This window comes from Vombatus ursinus, unplaced genomic scaffold (assembly GCF_900497805.2).
Source record: "Vombatus ursinus unplaced genomic scaffold, bare-nosed wombat genome assembly UNPS02000577.1, whole genome shotgun sequence".
In the NCBI taxonomy this organism is placed as follows: domain Eukaryota; kingdom Metazoa; phylum Chordata; class Mammalia; order Diprotodontia; family Vombatidae; genus Vombatus; species Vombatus ursinus.
Genome location: NW_020940355.1, coordinates 7,484,615 through 7,503,855, shown reverse-complemented (window position 1 = coordinate 7,503,855; position 19,241 = coordinate 7,484,615). Strand labels below are relative to the sequence as shown.

Sequence of the window (19,241 nt, the reverse complement as noted above, 5' to 3'; positions counted from 1 at the left end):
GAGCCAGCCAGCACTGGCATCAAGAAGCAAAGGTCAGGAGCTCCAGCAGATAGGGTCATGTAACTGGACCCATTTTCAACTTTCTTCCTCTTCCCTAGTAAAGAGCTCAGGGGGCAAAAGGTGATAGAATAGAAAAGGCACAGGGTGGGGAGGCAAACAATCAGATCTTTCTTCCCCTGTGTCTCAAACCAAGCTTTGTGCTTATATTCTATGGTATATCTTACTATGAGGAAAAAAGTAAACTAAAAAATCTCTCATTTTCAAAGGTGGGCTGGGTTATAAAAGTCTAATTTGCACTAACACAACCTATATAAGTTAGACATGTTAGAAAACCCCCATGCTTGTCACCCAGGGAAGTATGTTATCTTTCCTCCCTGTCAATCCTGCCCTTTGTTCCAAAGAAAGGTCAACTTATAACAGGTGAAATGGAAGGCTGTAGCTTACATTATGAACATTTGGTGTACTGAGACTCCTCCGTATATGACGGGCTTTGGTGGAAAGTGCTTCTTTGACAGTGACAGCCTGTGAACACAATATCCAGGTAAACTCATAAGGATTTATAATGTAAATCATTGTATACCTAACCAGGAAAAAAAAAAGTGAGGAAAAACTGTCCTGGATTTCTATGCTCCCCTCCACATGGAAAGGTGAAGAATTAGACTTTGACTGAAAAGTCCTCAGTTGCTTTATCTTTAAATGAAAGATGTTTCTCCCTCAAGACTCTGTCCCTATCTCTCTGCTGTTCTGTTTCTACCCTCAATGCCTCATTAAACTCATTCACTTCCAGAGCTTCAAGTATTGCTCCTTTGTGGATGACTCTATATCGTCAGACTTGATTTCTCAACTATACTCCAAGCCTATATTTATAAAAACAACTTTTGTTTACATTGCACTTTCCTCATAACAACCATAGTAAGGTTGGTGAGACAGATATTATTATAGCTATTTTATACGTGAAAGTGCTGAGATACACAGAGGTTGTGACTTGTTCATATGCAAATGGTCCATAAATGGCAGAGCTGAAATCTTAACTCTACTCTTCTAAATCTAGTGCTCTGTATCTCCAGCTGCACATGGGACATCTTCACTTGAATATCCTGCCATCTCAAACTTAGCCTGTCCAAAACTTAGCTCATCACCTATCTCTTCACTGTGCCATTTGTCTCCTTTTCTATCTCATTTCTTTCAAAGGTATTATCTCATGTTAGAAACCCTGAAGTCATGTTCAAATCTTAGCTTTCTATGTTCTGTAAATCTGATTTCCTTCTAAATTTTCACTATCACCTCTTTAGGTAAGGTCCTTGTCAACTCAAGTATATTATCGAAATGACCTCTTCAATTGGTTTTGTTGCTTTTAGTCTCTACTCCAATCCAGCTTCCAGATTTTTTTTTTAAACATGACTTGATTACACCTCTTGTTCAAAAACCTGAAATGATTTTGTCTACTGAATCAATTCCAAACTCCTTTGCTTGGATTTGAAGACCCTTTATCACCTTGCCTGCTTATCATACACTATGTTCCCTTTCTTCTGGTCAGCCAGGTTTCCTCACTATCTCCTGCACAAACTGCTCCTACCTTCCCATCTTAGATCATACTTACCCTTCTCCCTTGCAGATCTTTTTTTAACTTCCCTACTTAGGTTCTCAAATCCTATGTTTTCTTTGAAATATTTTTTTAAATTTAATTTATTTTTAGTTTTCAACATTCATTTCCATAAGCTTTTGAGTTTTAAATTTTCTCCCCCTCCCTACCCAAGATGGCATGCAATTTGAAGATAGGCTTTTCGAAATATTTTCTGAGTACTCTAGCCCATACTTGATCTCTTCCTTCTCTGAATCTCTATTTTACTTATAAATATTACTTAAGGGTTTAGAACATTATAGTTTCTAGTAAGTTTGGTCTTCCCACCTAGACTGCAAGCTCCTTATGAACAAAAGATAAGTTCTGTACTTCTCTAGAATCCACCAATGTGCCTGGAACAGTACTGATGGAAATATGGATAAAAGTATCAACAGATGATTGCTGATTGCTTTTAAAAAATTGTAACATGAGAGGCAGTAGGGCATGGTGGATAGCCAGCCTCAGCATCGAGACCTGGGTTCCAGCCTGACTCTTTCTCTTTCTCTACTGGCTAGAGAGTCCTGGGCAAGTCTTAGTGCTCCAGGTAATTCGCTAATACCAAAAATTTGTAGAATATTTGTTGCACTGGCAAAGGGAGTTTCTTTACTGGGAGTTCCCCAACACAATGAAATCATAAGTTCACACCCTCCCCCAAAAAGATGCTTCTATAAAGTGAGATTGGAATGGGTTACTAAAGAAGAATGTAGAATATACTTTCCTAAGGGCTTTTAAAAAACAGGATAGATTCTCATGTCTGAATGGCAAAGAGAGATTAGGTGAGATAACCCCCTAGTTTCTTGCCCTGATATGATTCTACATATTCAGAAAAAAGCTTCTGATTATAACTAGTCTGACCACAGCTGACAATAATACTGACTTGCACACAGTTGGTGCTTAAGTGCTTTTTAAATGACTAGCTGGATGAGTCAAAGTCAGGATAAGAATAATAGTAATTGGGAATGTGATTTCATTGATATGGGGAACTTTCAGATAAGGAAGCTCCCTTTACCAATTCAGGTTAGAATCTTCTCTGTAATTTAGAATCTTGGGTAGCTGCCTGGGGCATTGAGAGATTAAGTAACTTGACCAGTGAGTTACTTAACACACTCATCAGTCATATAGTCAGTGTATGATAGGTGGATTTTGAACTCAGGTCTTCTTGGGTCCAAGGTCAAGCCTCCACTCATTATACCATGCTGCCTCTTGGGTAAAAGTAAATGTAAATTTTTAGACAATAGTCATCATAACTACATACTATTGATTGTTAGCAGTCACATTTTTAGGTGAGAAATCATCACTACCAGTAGTCCCATATGTGATAACCAAGGACAATAAGTTAAAGTGATTCAGCTGTTGACAGTCTTTTTTTATATAGCTATATAATGTCTGGGCACACTGTCTATGCTCTCTCTTCCTCTAGCTGAGGTCTATGTGGTCATGGATATATATGCCAGAGTAGGAAGAAAGGAGAAATAAGAGGAAATAAAACTCCAATTCATTTTAAAAATATTGTTAATATCCCAGTTAGAAGGTTTTTTGACAGCAGAGGTTGGCTGAAGTCTTAGATAAAATAAGAGGGTCTAGTAATATATCCCTCTGTAGTCCTACTACTATGATGGACAATGCTGGCCTGTAATTTATTGTTCATGTTTATCAAGGATTTTACACACACACACACACGCACGCACGCACACACACACACACACACACACACACACAATTTGATGATCAGCTGGATTCTCATTGAAACTCAATGGTCCTTCTATTCTGAACTTATTGACTTCCAATCTAATTCTCCACACCAATGGTACCAAATCTTTTCCTCTCTCAAGACTTGAACCAACATACCTTGACAACATACTTTCTCCTTATACTTAGAGCACATGACTGAGCCTTTTATATCACTGAGAATGAAGTTATCCTTTTGCATCAACTATCCTTTTGCATTTCTCAGAACCTTCATCCATTTCTTCCTCTTAGTCTCTTCTCTCAGAAGATCTCTTATTAAAACTAATCCTCTTCCCCCCTCCCCAGCTTTACCTTTGATGCCATCTCCTCATTATCTTTAGGACTTTGCTCCATGAAACACTGCTTTCTGATGCATGTTCAATTTCCCTCTCCATTGGCTTCCTTCTATCTGCTAACAATTATTTTCAATTCTCTCCAGTACTAAAAAGAAAAAAAGAATCCCTTTGCCCTTCTACCTCCACTCTGTTACTATCCCATTTCTTTTCTCCCTTTCTCAGACAAATTTCTTCACAAAGTGGTCTAGACTCAATGCTACTACTTGCTTATTGTCCATCTTCTCTTAAACCTTGAAATTTCTTTTTTTAGAGTTATTGTTTTCCCAGAACTGCTTTTCCAAAAGCCAAAGACTTTTTAATTATCAAATCCAATGACTTTTCCTCAGCCTTCACCCTCCAAGACCTCTGTGCAGGGTTTGGAAATTAAATTAACAAACAGGATTTATTGTTTAATTTTTTTCCGTTTTACATTGACCAGCTACTTGCCTGCCGCAGTCGCTCAAGACTTAAAATGTTCTCCACCTGCAGTACACCTCGTGTGTACTTCTCAATGTATGTTTCTCCATCTGATGTACCTTCATTTTCACTCCTTGCTGCCATAAGAGCCAAAGTTTCTCGGTCTTCGATCTCCTCTGTTGCCTAAAATAAACAAGAAGGTAATGCTAGCCTTTTAATTTTGACCTTTTTTTGGTCAATATTTTATTAAATGAACAGGAATATGTAGTAAAATAAATCTGAACAGAATCAAACTTTGAAAGCCGTGTTGCCAGCAGTTAAATTATGGTTCATTTGTACATTTAACTAGACCATTTGTGGAGCAATTATTTGAAATATAATTAATCTTCTCATTATGCATAGTTTTAATTTTTTTAAAACTGTGACCAGTTTTTTTTTTAAAGATGCTAGATCAAAGGAGTGAAAATTTATCCCTCTGTATACCCAGCCCTCATACATTGCTGCAATGAGAGGTCTTCCCATTCCACTAATGAGAAATACAAATTTCAAAGGCGTTTTTATGTAAATCAAGTTTTCAACCATGTAAGTATTTATTGTGTAACATTAGCTATAGTTATGCATTAAATATACATGCTCCACATGCCAAATATTCTACTATAAAGATGACATCGCATTAAGTGAGAAATGGTAAAGGGATAGGAAGAGAAAATTTTAGAAGTAAATACAAGCTGTGAATAATCACATAAAAAGATATTTAAACTCCTTCATAGTAAGTGAAATGTACATTGATATACCCAAATTTATGTCCAATAAATTTCTTTAAATGGACAAAGAAACAAAAAAAGACCAAATTTAATATTTTCAGGATTGTAGGGAAATAGGCATTCTATTGTGATGACGATACACTGATGATACAATGCCTGGTGTAAATTTTTTCTAAGAGCAATATGGCAACATTCAATGAGAATCATAAAGCTAACTACTCCTAGATTTCACCCAGAGATTCTACTGCTAAGACTTATCCTAAAGAGGTCTTGATGAAAAGGAAGAAATGTAATAATCTGTTCAAAAGTATTTATAGTTGCTTTATTTGTAAAAGCAAAAACCTGGAAACAATGTTTATATCCAAGCATTAGCAATTAGTTAAATGCATTATAGTATATTCATGTAAAACGATATTAAGCCACATTAAAAATTACAAATATTTAGAAAGAAGTACAGAAATACTTATAGAAAGGGACACAAAGTGAGATCCCCAGAACCAGAACCATATATACATTAGGTGCAGTTATTTAAAAAAAAAAACCCCAAACCCCCCTCAAATCTAATTATAACAAAGGTCCCTTAAGAACACAGATTGAATAAATAACTGTATTTCTGTTCACTTGTTAAATTGTTTGATTTTTAAAAAACATATGGAAATATAATTTTGTTATGTTTTTCTTTTATTCATTTAAGTGGTAAATGGTTTAAATTCAGGAGTCTTGATTGGAGATTTATTACATGTTTGAGTCAATTAGTATCTGTTATAAATGTTATGATTATAAAAATAATAATAAATATTAAAGATAAACTTCTAAATTTGAAGTTTTCATTTTACCTTTGGTATATTGGATACTATTTCATAGGTTACACCACAGGAATAAAATATATTTTTCAAAGATATTCTCCTCTTCAAACTTTGTGTAAAACTCTGGTTGGGAGAGAAAGCATAATTAAACTCTGTACAAAATTTCAAATTCAAATATTTTTCAAATTTAAAAGGCATTTTCAATTATAATTTGTTAAATACATAGGTCATTGCAAAAATCAAGGTGAGAGGTGATGTGGCTGTGAACCAAGGAGGCATCCTTGCCTTGCTGGGTAAATGCCTGGAATGTGCCCTATCCCTGCTCTCAGCTCAGTATCATCTTCTACATGAATCCCTCCTGGATCTCCCAACACCACACCTTCCAAATGATCTTGTTATCAATTTTTATACATAGTAAACATTGTCTCAGCGGCTAGATTAAAAGTTCTTTGAGGGCAGGGACTATTTCAATTTTGCCTTTATATATTCCCAGTCCTGGCATATAGTAAGTGCTTAATAAATGCTTATTGACTGATTCTGTACATCAGAAAAACTGCCACAAGCACTAAAAATATAGTCAATTATTTTGTAGCTCTAATTGAAATGAAGAGCTTCAAGGTCACAAGCATGATGGTGGAAACAGGCCCTATATTACCTGTTTGTTGTAAACATTGGCTGCAATCCTTTTACGTAATACTAACTCCATAGCAGCAGGATGGCTGAGCTGGACTGTGGTCTTTACTATCAAGTAAATCCTTTCATTTTGTGGAGTAACCCTGTTCAAGTGCACTGAATCATGGACAGAGGAATCCCAAGAGGCAGTAGCAGAAACCTGAGAGGAGAAACAGGAAAAGGATAGAAGGGTGGAAGAGGGAAACAGGGAACAAATCATTTGTAATGCAATAACCCAGAGTAAATGCCAATAAGCAAGGAAGCTAAACTGAAGTTCATTGAACTAGATCTTTCCCCCCAAGTCCAAATTCCACTCCACATGATTATAGGACTGCTTGGCATCACACACTAATTCAAAGCCACCTCAAAGAATGTTAGACAGTCAATTACCTCATCATCACTATGCTTTATGACTGGCAGATAAAAGAACTGACTCCCATGCTCCTTCGGTAGTATGGAGTTAACACCAGATGCGTGAGGACCTACGAGCTGTTCGTTGGCACTGAGGTCATCCGCTAATAAAATCCATGGCACATAGAAAAGGTTTAGAAAAAAAAAAGGGTCAGTTTTAAAACAAACAAAAGGAAAAGAAAAGGAAAAATGACCCCTTTTTCTGACCCAAGCACAGTGAACTCAAATTCTTTTTATTATTTATTCCTTCCCCCAAGTTGAGGATTGAGTCATTTTAAAGATAGTTGTTTTAGTTAATGTATCTTTTCATCAGGGTGGGAGGTGGGAGTTTTATATTAATCAACCTACAGTTTAATTATTATTGGTTTAAGAGTTATAGAAGCCATATCATGGCTGGTATACTTTTTAAAAAAATTATTATTTTGGAGGTTGAAAAGTAAGCATTTTTATGAGGCACATTATGAAATGGATGTTTTTTTCTCATCACAGACAAAATAATCCTGTTTACCTTTTTGTATATATATTAAGGTAAGCTTACCCTAGAGGTCTGCACATTCCTGACGTCAGTCATGCCTGTAAACTACCTTGAGGTTACCTTCAGAGAGGCAGCATGATGAAGCAGACAGAAGGCTGGCCTCAGAGCCAGGAAGACAGGATTCAAGACCTGTTTCTGATACATACTGGCTGTGTGACCCCAGGCAAATCAATTAACCTCTCCGTGCTCAGTGCTACAGTGTGATTATACTTAGCAGAAACGTTCCAACCTGACAACCTGCATAGAGTTTCCTCCTCCTGGAGTTCCCTAGACCAGTGAAATCATAGTTCCAGTCTCAATCCCTTCCCCTACCCTCACAAAAGCCACACTTACATACATGTTTTTAAAGTTTATTCAGTAAAACCCTTATCTGACTAATTTGGAAAAAAATATTGAATTTCTCTTTTTCTTCCTTCCCCTTATTTTAGTTTTTTGATTTATTGGCCTAAATTACTGGGCCATGAAATCTGAAACAAACTATTAGAGATTTAGTCCCAATATCTACTTACCATTTAAATCAAGGAAAAGGACCGGAATATGTGTTTCCATCCCAGCGGGTGGGGTCCTAAAGCCAATAACAAATTTCTATTACAATGAAACATTAATACAAAGACAATTTGCAAGTAGTATGCTGTTAAACAACAAAATCCCAAAATGGAGAGAAGGAAATAATGTATAGCATGAGAAAAATTCAGGATTTGGGGTCATAACCAAATATTTTAGTCATCTTGTACATACTGTTGTTTAGTTGTTTCAGTTGTGTCTGACTCTGTGACCCCATTTGGGGCTTTCTTGGCAGAGATACTGGAGTGGTTTGCCATTTTCTTCTCCATCTCATTTTACAGATGAGGAAACTGAGGCAAACAGGGTTAAGTGACTTGCCCAGGGTCACACAGCTAATAAGTGTCAAGTGTCTGAGGCTGGATTTGAACTCACGTCCTTCTGACTTCAAGGCCGGAGCTCTATCCACTTCGCCATGTAGCTGCCCCCGTAGGTGCTATTATTAGCAGATAGACAGAGGATAAGTAATTTCCCCAGGGTCACAGAGTTAGTACATGTCTGAGGCTGGATCTGAACTCAGGTCTTCTTGACTGTAGGCCCCATGTTCTACCTACCTGCCTCTGGATCAGGACAGGTAGGATTGGGATTAGGATAGAAAAATGTGGGACTGGAAATAGTGAAGTAGGAAGAGAAGACATTGGATTTTATCAGGAGGAACCGACTACAGTCAGGAAGAAATCAAAGAACAGCAGCTCCCTTCGTGGCTCAGGATGGGTCACCAAGGTGTTTGATGATGCTTACCAGTCAGCAGGAGCTCCAGGAATCCCGCTGCCTGGAGCAGGAACAAGCACAGCATTCCTCTCTTCTGTCAAGCCTACCCACTGCTCTACGAGTCGGGCTTCCCGTTCCAGGTCATCTTCTGTTTTCTCTGCAGTAGAAGATGAAAGGATGATTGGCAACAGAAAGCAAGAAGGGAAGAAAGTCCAACTATTATCACTTAAAGTACAGAGATTCATTTTCAGTGATCCTTGCAACAATGTAGCCTTGAATATGAGCTCCTTTATTTCACAGATGAAATCAGAAAAACTAAGAAACTGCCTAAAGTAAAATACAATAGATAATTAGGATTTAATACTTTTAAAAACTATATACCTCTCCCTTCAAATCAATCAGATTTTCCTAATACCTCTTCTGTGGCAGCTAAGCAGCACAATGGAAGGAGGGCCAGGCCTGGGATCAGAAAACTCATCTTCCTGAGTTCAAATCTGGCCTCAGATACTTAGTAGCTGTGTGACCCTGGGTAACTCATTTAACACTGTTTGCCTCAGTTTCTCCATCTGTAAAATGAGATGGAGAAAGAGATGGCAAACCATTTTAGTATCTTTGACATGAAAACCCCCAAATGAGGTCATGAAGAGTCAGACACGACTGAAAAATAGCCAAATACCTCTTCCCTCCATAAGTGGTACAGAGGCAGCTATGTGGTTCAGTGGAGAGAATAGTAGGCCTGGAGACAGGAAGACCTGAGTTCAAGTCCAGCTTCAGATACTTACTAGCTGTGTGACCCTGAGCAAATCACTTAACTTCTGTTTGCCTTGGTTTCCTTGACTCTAGAATGAGGATAACAACAGCATCTACCTTGCAGGGTTGTGAGGATAAAATAAGATAATATTTGTAAAGCATTTAGCACAGTGCCTGGAACATAGTGGGTACCATAGAAATGCTTATTCTCTGCACGAGAAATTCTGGATCTGAGATACTATGAAATTCCTCAACCAATAATTCAATTCATTGCTAAAACTTACAGTGGATAAAGCCAAACAGTTAGCTTTCATTAGTAAACAGGACAAATATCCAAGAATTCTGAACCAATTGGTTTCATTCTGGAGTGGTAGTGAGGGTGAGGGAGAGAAGATATAGTGAGAATTATCCTTATTTCTTACAGGATTTGCTTATTGCTTATAGGATCACACACATTGTATGTATGTATATATGTAAAAGTTCTTATGATCCTGGGCAATTCACGTAACACCTCAAGTGTCCTAAGCCAGTGTTGTCAAATTCAAATTTCTATTTCTATATTTTCATATATATGTATTTTATACACAAATATTGTCATATTTATATATTTTTCTATACAGATCCCTGCAGGCCATGTATTGACTTTAGAAAACCACAAATTAACATATTATACTGTTCCATTGTAATTTATATGTATTTTGGTATAAATCATTATTTTGCATTTATATTGTATTTTACATAACTGTTTATTTTGTTAAACATTAAAAAATAAAATTTGTTAAAAACATAAATTTGTTAAGCATTTCCCAATTATATTTTAATTTTGTCTGGACCCCATTGAGGAGTTTTGTTGGGCAGGTAGTCCTCTCTAAGATGGGGCTTGTAAACTTGTTTAAAAAAAAATATTTTGACAACTCATTCAATAATTGTTTTCTTTTGTAATTCTAGGTATTTTATTTTATGCATTTAAAAGCAAGATTCTGAGAAGAAGTGCATAGGTTTTGGCAGACTGCCCAAGGGTTCTATGACCCCAAAAGAATAAGAATCTGTGCTCTATTAAATTGTAGAGGAGGTGATGACATATGCCTTGGTAGAGGCTTCCTTATCCAATAGTTCCCTATACCAATGAAATCACAGCTCCGTTTACTATCTTATACTTGTCAAAAACCAATTAGATCTTAATATTTAGCTAACTATTTAACTCAGTTTTGTGAAATCTTTATATTTCCTTCATCTTAACAGAGGCTAGCTTGCAGAGAACTTTTCAGGATCTATTATCATTACAAATTAATGATAATTAAATGATTAATAATTAATGATAAAGCAGTGAAAAAGAGCAATTTTCTACCATTCAAGGAATCTTCAAGATAAAAAAGTAGCTCTCAGAGCTTATATCCCACATACCTTTTTTATTGCTAACTTTTTTAATCTGTTCATCCAAATATTCTCTACGTTTAATGAGTGCATCAGACCATCTCTCTCTCACAAAGTTTAAATCTTCTTCCTAAAGATAGGGAAGGAAACATTTTCCTGTAGATTATACAATCAACTAGCTTCCCTTTTGATTATTTAAGAACATTTAAGTTGATCTGAAAACTTCATTAGAAAGGGCCATTGAACAGTGCTTAGTAATTAATGTAAGTGAGCAAGAACCCCTCAGTAACACCACATGCTGATCAGAGATCCCAATATTCAAAAATCTGAATCCCCTTTCCCCCCACAATATTCCCAAAAGGGCAACTGTACTGAAAAGCAAAATGAAATCAAATTTCACCAGATGTTGGATGATTTTTCATGCTTTTGGGGAAGGGGGTAGTGGGAAGGAATATTTTAAAATTGCAGCTGTACATTCGAAGGATTTGGATTCTAAGCAGAAGAACCCTAGGAACAGAACCCCAATTACACATATAGTAGCATATGGAATGGAAAAAGACAGGCATTTTCATAGTTCAATGGCCATGTGATCTCTGGAGCATAACAGGTCAGCAGGGAACCCTTCAAACTGGCTGAAAAATTTTTTATTTCCAATAACCATCAAGAGGACAAACAAAAACTTTTCCATGCAAAAACCCAACATGCAGTCAGTCATGCTTTAGGAAATCACAGGAATATGTCTGGTTGACTCTTCACTGTGATATGAGATGGCAGGAAGCACACAAACAGCCCGCAGGAAGTTAGTAAGTGGCACTGGAGCAGGTGTGAAAATTGAAGAGGAGGTTGCCATTTTTTCTAAACTTTTGTTGTTGCTATTTTTTTCTTAAATAAACTATAAGGTTGGGGGAAAATGAAAACAAACAAACAAAAAACCCCCTCAAAGCCCCAACAACTGTTTCCTTGGACTGGTCTTTCCCTGGTCAAGTCCTATTCCATTTCACAGAATTTTGGACTGAAAGAACACGAGTCATCTGAAGACTTAAGTTTTATAGGCAGAGAGACACACAGAGGTCAAACAGCCTGCGATAGGCTATATATGGAAAATGGCTGGGAGCCAAACCCAAACACCTTTATTTTAGTTTGCTTCTCTGACCACTAACATCATCCTACACATACCATCAAGCCAATCAACAGATCATGAGTAGGATAAAATTTTACAAATTTTTTTCCTGTGGGAATGTACTTCCTAACCTCTCCCCCCAACCCCATCTTTCTACATCAGAAATGACCATACCTTAGGAATTTAAGCCTATTTCTAAATGTAAAGGGTAATTAAAATGGTAAAAACAAACAAACAAAAAAAACCTCAAAAAACCACAAACAAGTCTTTGGTCTTTCTACCTAGCTACGAGGTCTCATCTAAAAATATTTCAGAGTTTCCAGACCTGTGAGGGACCACAAAGATCATGTCCAACTCCTTCATTTTTATGCACAAGGAAACTGAAGCCCAATGTAATATATATAGGTCACTTAGCTACCAACTGGGCAAGACAGAATTCTAGTTTAGGACCTCTGACTACAAATCCGGTCTTCTTTCCACCATGGAACACTGGTTTAGAGCTGGAACTTTAGACTGGACTTCAGATGTCCAAATCTAGTCCAATCCTCATGTAGCAAATGGGGAAAGCAGTTCTCAGAGAGATGTTAGGTGAATTGTCTAAGGCACCTAGGGAGTAAGTAGCAAAATTGGGACTTGATTACAGGTCCTCTGACTCCAAATGAAAAATGTTTTCCACTATATCATATTACCTCTTATAAGTCATGCTTTCTGTCTGAAAAAATCTGGTAAGTGTCAGAAGACATAAAAATAGCTTAAAGTTAGGAACTAGGTCCTTATTGTATGTTTATAAAGGTTCCCCATGTTGAATATTTTGGTTATTCTTTTATTTAGGACATCCTTATGAGCTAATTATTGGAATATAAAAAATTCTGTCAGGTTATAATATAGGAACAGATAGAGAGATCTATACAATACCATCATATCTCTTGATTAAAGCATAATCACCACCACAGAAGAGTTGCCCTTCCTTGTTTTGATGCTCCACCTCCTCCCTACCCTCTATTTTTCAATTTTGGCAGTTAGCATTAGCTGTGCCCCATGCCACAGGATTAACAGCAGCAGCAATACCTGATAACTATCCATATCATCACCATCCTCATCATCTCTCTGGTAGGAGAAAATAAACACAAAGGACATGCATTTTTCTCAAACAGCACTCATGGAGGGGAAATCTTCAACTCATATATGCATTCTTATAGATCTACATTTATCATCACAGTGATGAAACATAGCACTCAGTGAATCTCATCATTTTTATACAATTATTAATGGAATTTAAGGTGATAAAAGAATTCGGCGTTAAACTGTCCTGGCTATTGGAAGGAATAAATCCCTGTGTGCTAGGGCTTAGTAGATTGGCGCAGCAAGGACTTCATTACAAACTTATTGACTGATAGTGAAATGTATAAAGCATTCTACAAATGCGAGGTACAGTTATACCATTCAATAAAAGCACACATCATCATTGTAGGTTGATGGAGTTGTCTGTTTCCCATGTTAATCAGCACTGATGTGGATGAGAAAACAACACAAGTCCCAAACACTTGACATAACATTTCAACAGAAGAATTCAGTGACTAGGCAACATTATAAGAATCCCCTCTTTAACTGAAAGGTTTTTGGCTTTCTTAGAATAAACAACATGATGATTATAGTGGTATACCAGAAAGTGATCATAAATTGTGAGTAGAAAACAAGAAAAATTTATGAAAGTCTCACATATGCTTTAACATTGAGAATTTTTTAGTTTAAGATGTACAGATTAATAGCCTGCCTAAGTCCAAAGCTAGATCCATGAAAAAGTGAAATTATGATACTGAACAGATCTGAGATATTTGGTTGCCAATTTCCATTATTCAAAGAAATGTAGATATTATCAATCTAGAATGCTTGAATTAGTGGTATAAATGACTGAGAACATAGCTAGTAATTAGCCTTCCCTCTCCCCTGGGAGGTGCACAGTGGTTCTTTAGGACTGTCCCTTGTATGAATTTAAGACCACATGAGGAAAACCTAATTATTCCCCCAACGGACTCCAGGTCTGGGTCATTAATATACATAATTCCTTATCTTCTATTCTCCACCATCTGTGATGAGTGAGAGGTGGTCAATGTTTATAACTAAATATAAAGTATTTTTAGACATATTGGTACCATTTCCACTTAAACACACACCAGTGTTTTATCCTGTTTCTTTTTTTTTCTTTGGTTTTTTTTTTTTAGAGAAACTTAAACATTGGTCTCATATAAGAATAGTCTACTTTCAATTAAGCATTTTTAAAAACATTATTTCAACTTGGTTCATTCATCTGTTCAATAAATATTTACTAGATTTCTATTATATAAGAGTCTCTGGGCTATAAGCTGGATGAATTTTACTTTAGTAGATGCAATTACAATTCTGAGTACAGTGGTCTCTTTTAAATGAATATTCCATATTATACCAGAAACACTTGTACTTTAACAGTCTACACAGTCGTTTAGTCTACAGAGTTGCTTCTAATCACTGAAAGCCACTGTTAGCTACAAATGTGAAACAGGTGGATTATGGATTGGTGCTTAACAGGATCCTAGACTTAGGAGTGGAAGGGACCTTATGGACTTTACAAACCATCTAGTCCAACCCTCTCATTTTATAGATAAGGACCCTAAATAGATTAAGTACTTTGCCCAAGGTCACACAGGTAATAAGTGCTAAAAGGCAGGATTTGAATTCAGGTCTTCTGATTCTAAATCTAATAGTCTTTTCACTGTACCACACTTCATGTCTTTCCTTTAAAAAAAAAAAAAAAAGGACAGTTGAAAGATCAATGGGGGAGACCTGTCAGCGAAAGAAAAAAAAAAGGGAGAAAATACCAAATAATATCTGTTTTTCTTTTTCAGCTGGTACTATACTCTTACCAAAAACAAATAAACTAAAAAAAAAAAAAGCAAACAAAACTAACTCATGCATGGCAGTCTGGCTCAGCAATTGTTCTCTTTTTATTTTGATGAAACCTAGCTCTGACAAAAATGTGAAGATCCACTTAAAAAAAAAAACAACAACCACCACTTAGTAAATTCTCCTAACACCCCTAGTTAAGTTAGTTGATTGTACTTATAGTTCACTCATTGGAGACTGACTGGTTCAATTGTTTGTCTGAGGTTAAACAGTGACTAGCAATTTAGTGGCAGAATTAGAATGACAAAACTTTGAACCCTATTCCTAATTTCACTGGCAGAGAGTGATCAGTTGTAAACCCAAGGGTGAATGAGGAACTTTTTTATTCTTGAAGAAGGTGGGGGGTGGGGTGCTTTTAGCTACTCTATCATTACATTCACCAGGCTATGCAAACCTTTGTAAAAGTTCAGTTGGAGGGGAGGGAAGAATGGGCTCACAGGAGCACAGCTGTCTTAACAGTACTCCCCATTCAAGAAGCTTGAACTCAGAGCCAGATTTTCAACATACTTATATTTGATGTTTGGTCTGCAGAAAAGCATTTGTTTGGCTGCTATGAAACTTTGAGGCTGGATGAGTCAGAAGACAAATAGAAGTGGCCAGGCTTAGGCCCAATTTTCTTGGAGGAACCAGAGGACAGAAAAGAAATTTGATTTTCTTCTATCCGTGGCTCCTTTGGTTGGGAGGAGTACATGAATCTAACCTAGAGAATTTAATACTCTGAGCCATTTGTATTGGAGTCATTCTATAGAAGTAAAATAGGTGTTTGGTGAAACACATCACCTCTTCCAGGCCCCTGAGTCATTTGTATTGGAGTCATTCTATAGTAGTAAAATAGGTGTTTGGTGAAATACATCACCTCTTCCAGGCCCATCAGGGACCATTTATTAATATCCTACCTTGTTCTTGGGCAGCTAGGTAGTGCAGTAGATAGAGCACTGGGCTCGAAATGAGAAAGATTCATCTTCAGGAGTTCAAATCTAGCCTCAGACACTTACTAGCTATGTGACCCTGGTCAAGTCACTTAGCCCTGTTTGCTTCAGTTCCTCATTTGTAAAACGAGCTAGAGGAGGAAATGGCAAACCACTCTAGTATCTTTGCCAGGAAAACCCCAAAATGGGGTCATGGAGAATCAGACATGACTGAAACAAGTGAACAACAAAAACAAACATTATTCTTATGGAATGATTTAAGTACTAAGAAAAAAAGAAGCCATTATTTATGATTAATAAATCATATTTATTATGAACTGATTATTGCTTAAGATTTTTTCTTTGTTTTGAAATGTCTTTACCAAACTCAGACTTACTAGACAGAAAAGACTTTGAGTTCATCTCTTGGTTCTTTTGCTACAGCTGCATACAGTTAGCAAATTAGACCAAAAGGTGAAAAAAAAAAACTTAGGAGATGGATACATAGGCACTAGAATGGGGTAGTAAAGTTTAATATCCAACATGACCTGAACAATTTTTAAAAGAACCATTCACAGTAAGAGATATATTCTACCTTATGTAACCATAATACTACAGTTCCCAGCAAAAATCTAAAAGTTAGAAATGGAGACTATAAACAAACCTGAATTTTGAGTAGTCAAACTGTTATGAAGGTTGATTTCATTACCAAATAAATCCTCATTACAGTACTTCTTACTCTCAACTAAGCAGTCCCCTTTAAATATCTCACTTCAAACCCTGCTTCCTTACCTGGTAGCTATCCAATCCTCTTTGGAGTTTGGTAGATCTTGCAGTTACACAGCCAATAGAGACAGATAGAATGGCTTCCACCATAAGTGGCAAGGTACCAGAGTGCTGAACAGGCTTCACTGTTACCTGAACTCTACGGGAATGACCCTGCATAGAATAAGAAATGGGGGTGGTGGTGAGGAGAAAAAGAGTGATAAAGAATGGGGGGAAGAGGGAGGAGGAAGAAGGAAAGAGAGGTTAAGAGAAAGAGACAGGGAGAAATGCAGGTGTTTTGAAACTGTCAAGAAACTCAGGGCAATACATGGAAAAGTACAGTGGACAGAGAGAAAATCCAGGTACGATACCTGTCTCAGCTGAAAGACACCCCCTGTATTCACATCTTTTGCCTGATGGAGTTCCACTGCAGCATATTCACCCATCTCATTAAGTTCGAGTATGGAAATCCACATTTCTATTCTTCGAGTGACTTCATTCCATCTACAAGGACAACATATCAGCCAATGATGCTTGTAGCACTCAGGAGCACCGGAGCTAAGCTATGCCCGCTGACACAACAAGCTGCCCCTGTGAGACTGTCAGCCCCCTCCCGAGCCTCGGCTTGATTGCCAATCACAGACCTGTCTTGGAGTGTTCTTGTTTTAGCATGAAGAGAATCAACTTCCCAGATGGCACTTCCATTTCCACTACACCTATGACCCCATACTTCAATTGCAAGAGCTCCATCTGAAATGAACTCCAAGAATTCTTCTGTGGCATTCACAACATAGTCCTAGAACATGGAGAGAAGGGACCAACAGGGCAGAAGAATGAAGAATAATTTCTACAATACTTCTTTATAATCTTAGCTGCATAAAGAGTTGAGTTCTTATCCTGAAATTGTTCCTCCTGTTTTATAGGATGAGTACTATAAGCACTACCAGGCTCAACTGTTGTAGTGGGTGGTTTTGCTGAAATGCTTTCCCTACCCCATTTCCTTTTGCTTTTTATTCTTCACTACAAGGGGTGGCTTGATGGAGAGGTGACAGTTATATTTAGGAAAAAAAAAAGTAGACAGCATGATCCATTGGAAAGCACATAGGCTTTAGAGTAAGAGGACTCAGGTTCAAATCCCGGCTCTGGTCCTCACTGACTATGTGAACCCAGGCAAATGAATTAACTTTTCTGGGTCTGGGTCTGACTTTCCCTAAAGGGGTAAAGAAGGGGTTGGACTCAGTTATCTCTAACTCTAAATCTGTGAGCTTATGAAGGTGACCTAAAAACAAAAGACATCAATACGAGAATGACAGTCTAGCTCAGTTCTCTCCCATTTTACCAATAAGGAAATTAAAATGCCAAAAGGTTAGATAACTTGGTCTGAGGTCAGTTAACCAATAAATGAATCAACAAGCATTTACGAAGGATCTACTATTTATCAGGTACCATGCTAGGTGTTGGTATGCAAGTACAAAAAAAAAAAAAAAGGAAACAGTATTCATTTATAACGAGCATAAATTCTAATGGTGGAAACAAAAACATATATAAGTATATACAGTATAAATATAAAATTAACAAATTTCAAGTATATACAAAGTAGTCAAGTACAAGGAAGTTTGAAAGGGAAAGCAATAGCTTTTGAGGTTCAGGAAGGGCTTCATTCAGAAGATGGTGCCCGAGAACTCCAAGGATGGAGCATGGCCAGAGCAAAGGTGCAGAAACAGGAGAGAGAGAGTGCTGTTTTAAAGGAAGAAAGAAAGACTAGTTAGGCTATGTCACGAAGTAGGGAAAGAAAGTAATACCCAGTGAGGCTAGAAATAGAAACTGCAGAGCAGGGCTGTAAAGAAATCAAAACAAAGAAATGTATATTTTATCTTAGAGGCAACAGGAAGCCATGGGTGTTTATCGATTAGGACAGTGACATCGATAGACTGGAATGTAAGGAAAATTACTTTGATAGCAGGGTGTAGGATGGACTGGAGACTTGAAGCAGGAAAACCATCTAAGAGGCTTTTGAAATAAATGAAATAATCCAAGTGAGAAATATGGGCCTAAACTATGGTTGTAGCTGTCTGAATAGAGACAGCCAAGGAGGGGAGGGATTTTGACTGAATTCTTCAAACTGAAGTTGATAAACTTCATATCTTTCTGCTTCAGTCACATAATGATAAAATAGGGTTTGTTGATATAACACTGCCATTTCACCTCATTATTCACCTCCTCTCCTCAAAAGTATTTTCATAAAGCAGGAGAATCAATTAAGTAGCAAAAATGTTGTGAAGGTGGAAACAGCAAGAAAGCATAGGATAAGGAGAAGGCTGCACAACTGAGATATAGAAGAATAGTGGTGCCTTCAACATAAATGCAGAAGTTTAGAAGAGTGGAGGATATTGGTGGAATGATAATGAATTCAGTTTTGGACATGTTGATTTTAAGATATCCCCAGGACATCCTGAAATGTCCAATAGGCAATTGGTGATGTAGGAATGAAGCTCAGGACAGAGATTAGGGCTAGACATAGAGATTGAGGAAACATTTGCATAGAGAGGAAAGTTAAACCCGTGGAAGCTGAAGAAGTTACAGAGAGAGAGAGAGAATGAAAGAAAGAGAATATGTATGTGTTTAAAGGGAGAAGGAAAGAGGCCTTGGACAGAACTATAGGGAACACAATTAGACTAAGAAGTGATCAGATAGATAGGAGGAGAACCAGGAGACAGGAGGTCACAGAAATTCAGAAAGAAGAGTATACAGTAGGAGACAGTGGTCAATAGTGTCAAATGCAGCACACAGGTTAGAAGGATTAGGACTGAGAAAAGATCACCA

General features: G+C 37.2%; 1 protein-coding gene across 5 annotated transcripts in view; it reads right to left on the bottom strand.

Moving 5' to 3' along the window:
• KIF13A (kinesin family member 13A) overlaps positions 1 to 19,241 on the bottom strand; it is a 241,287-nt gene that overhangs the window by 21,336 nt on the left and 200,710 nt on the right. For 3 of the 5 annotated variants that reach the window (XM_027874865.1, XM_027875016.1, XM_027875096.1), the window contains 12 exons: positions 17,063 to 17,214; positions 16,790 to 16,922; positions 16,446 to 16,592; positions 12,874 to 12,912; positions 10,716 to 10,815; positions 8,592 to 8,718; positions 7,799 to 7,854; positions 6,734 to 6,858; positions 6,327 to 6,503; positions 5,702 to 5,794; positions 4,132 to 4,284; positions 445 to 522 (listed from right to left, as the gene is read on the bottom strand). In XM_027874865.1, coding sequence (XP_027730666.1) covers positions 445 to 522; positions 4,132 to 4,284; positions 5,702 to 5,794; positions 6,327 to 6,503; positions 6,734 to 6,858; positions 7,799 to 7,854; positions 8,592 to 8,718; positions 10,716 to 10,815; positions 12,874 to 12,912; positions 16,446 to 16,592; positions 16,790 to 16,922; positions 17,063 to 17,214 — 1,380 coding nt within the window. The remainder of the gene's footprint in view (positions 1 to 444; positions 523 to 4,131; positions 4,285 to 5,701; positions 5,795 to 6,326; positions 6,504 to 6,733; positions 6,859 to 7,798; positions 7,855 to 8,591; positions 8,719 to 10,715; positions 10,816 to 12,873; positions 12,913 to 16,445; positions 16,593 to 16,789; positions 16,923 to 17,062; positions 17,215 to 19,241) is intronic. The other 2 variants (XM_027874940.1, XM_027875169.1) reach the window with 1 other exon arrangement.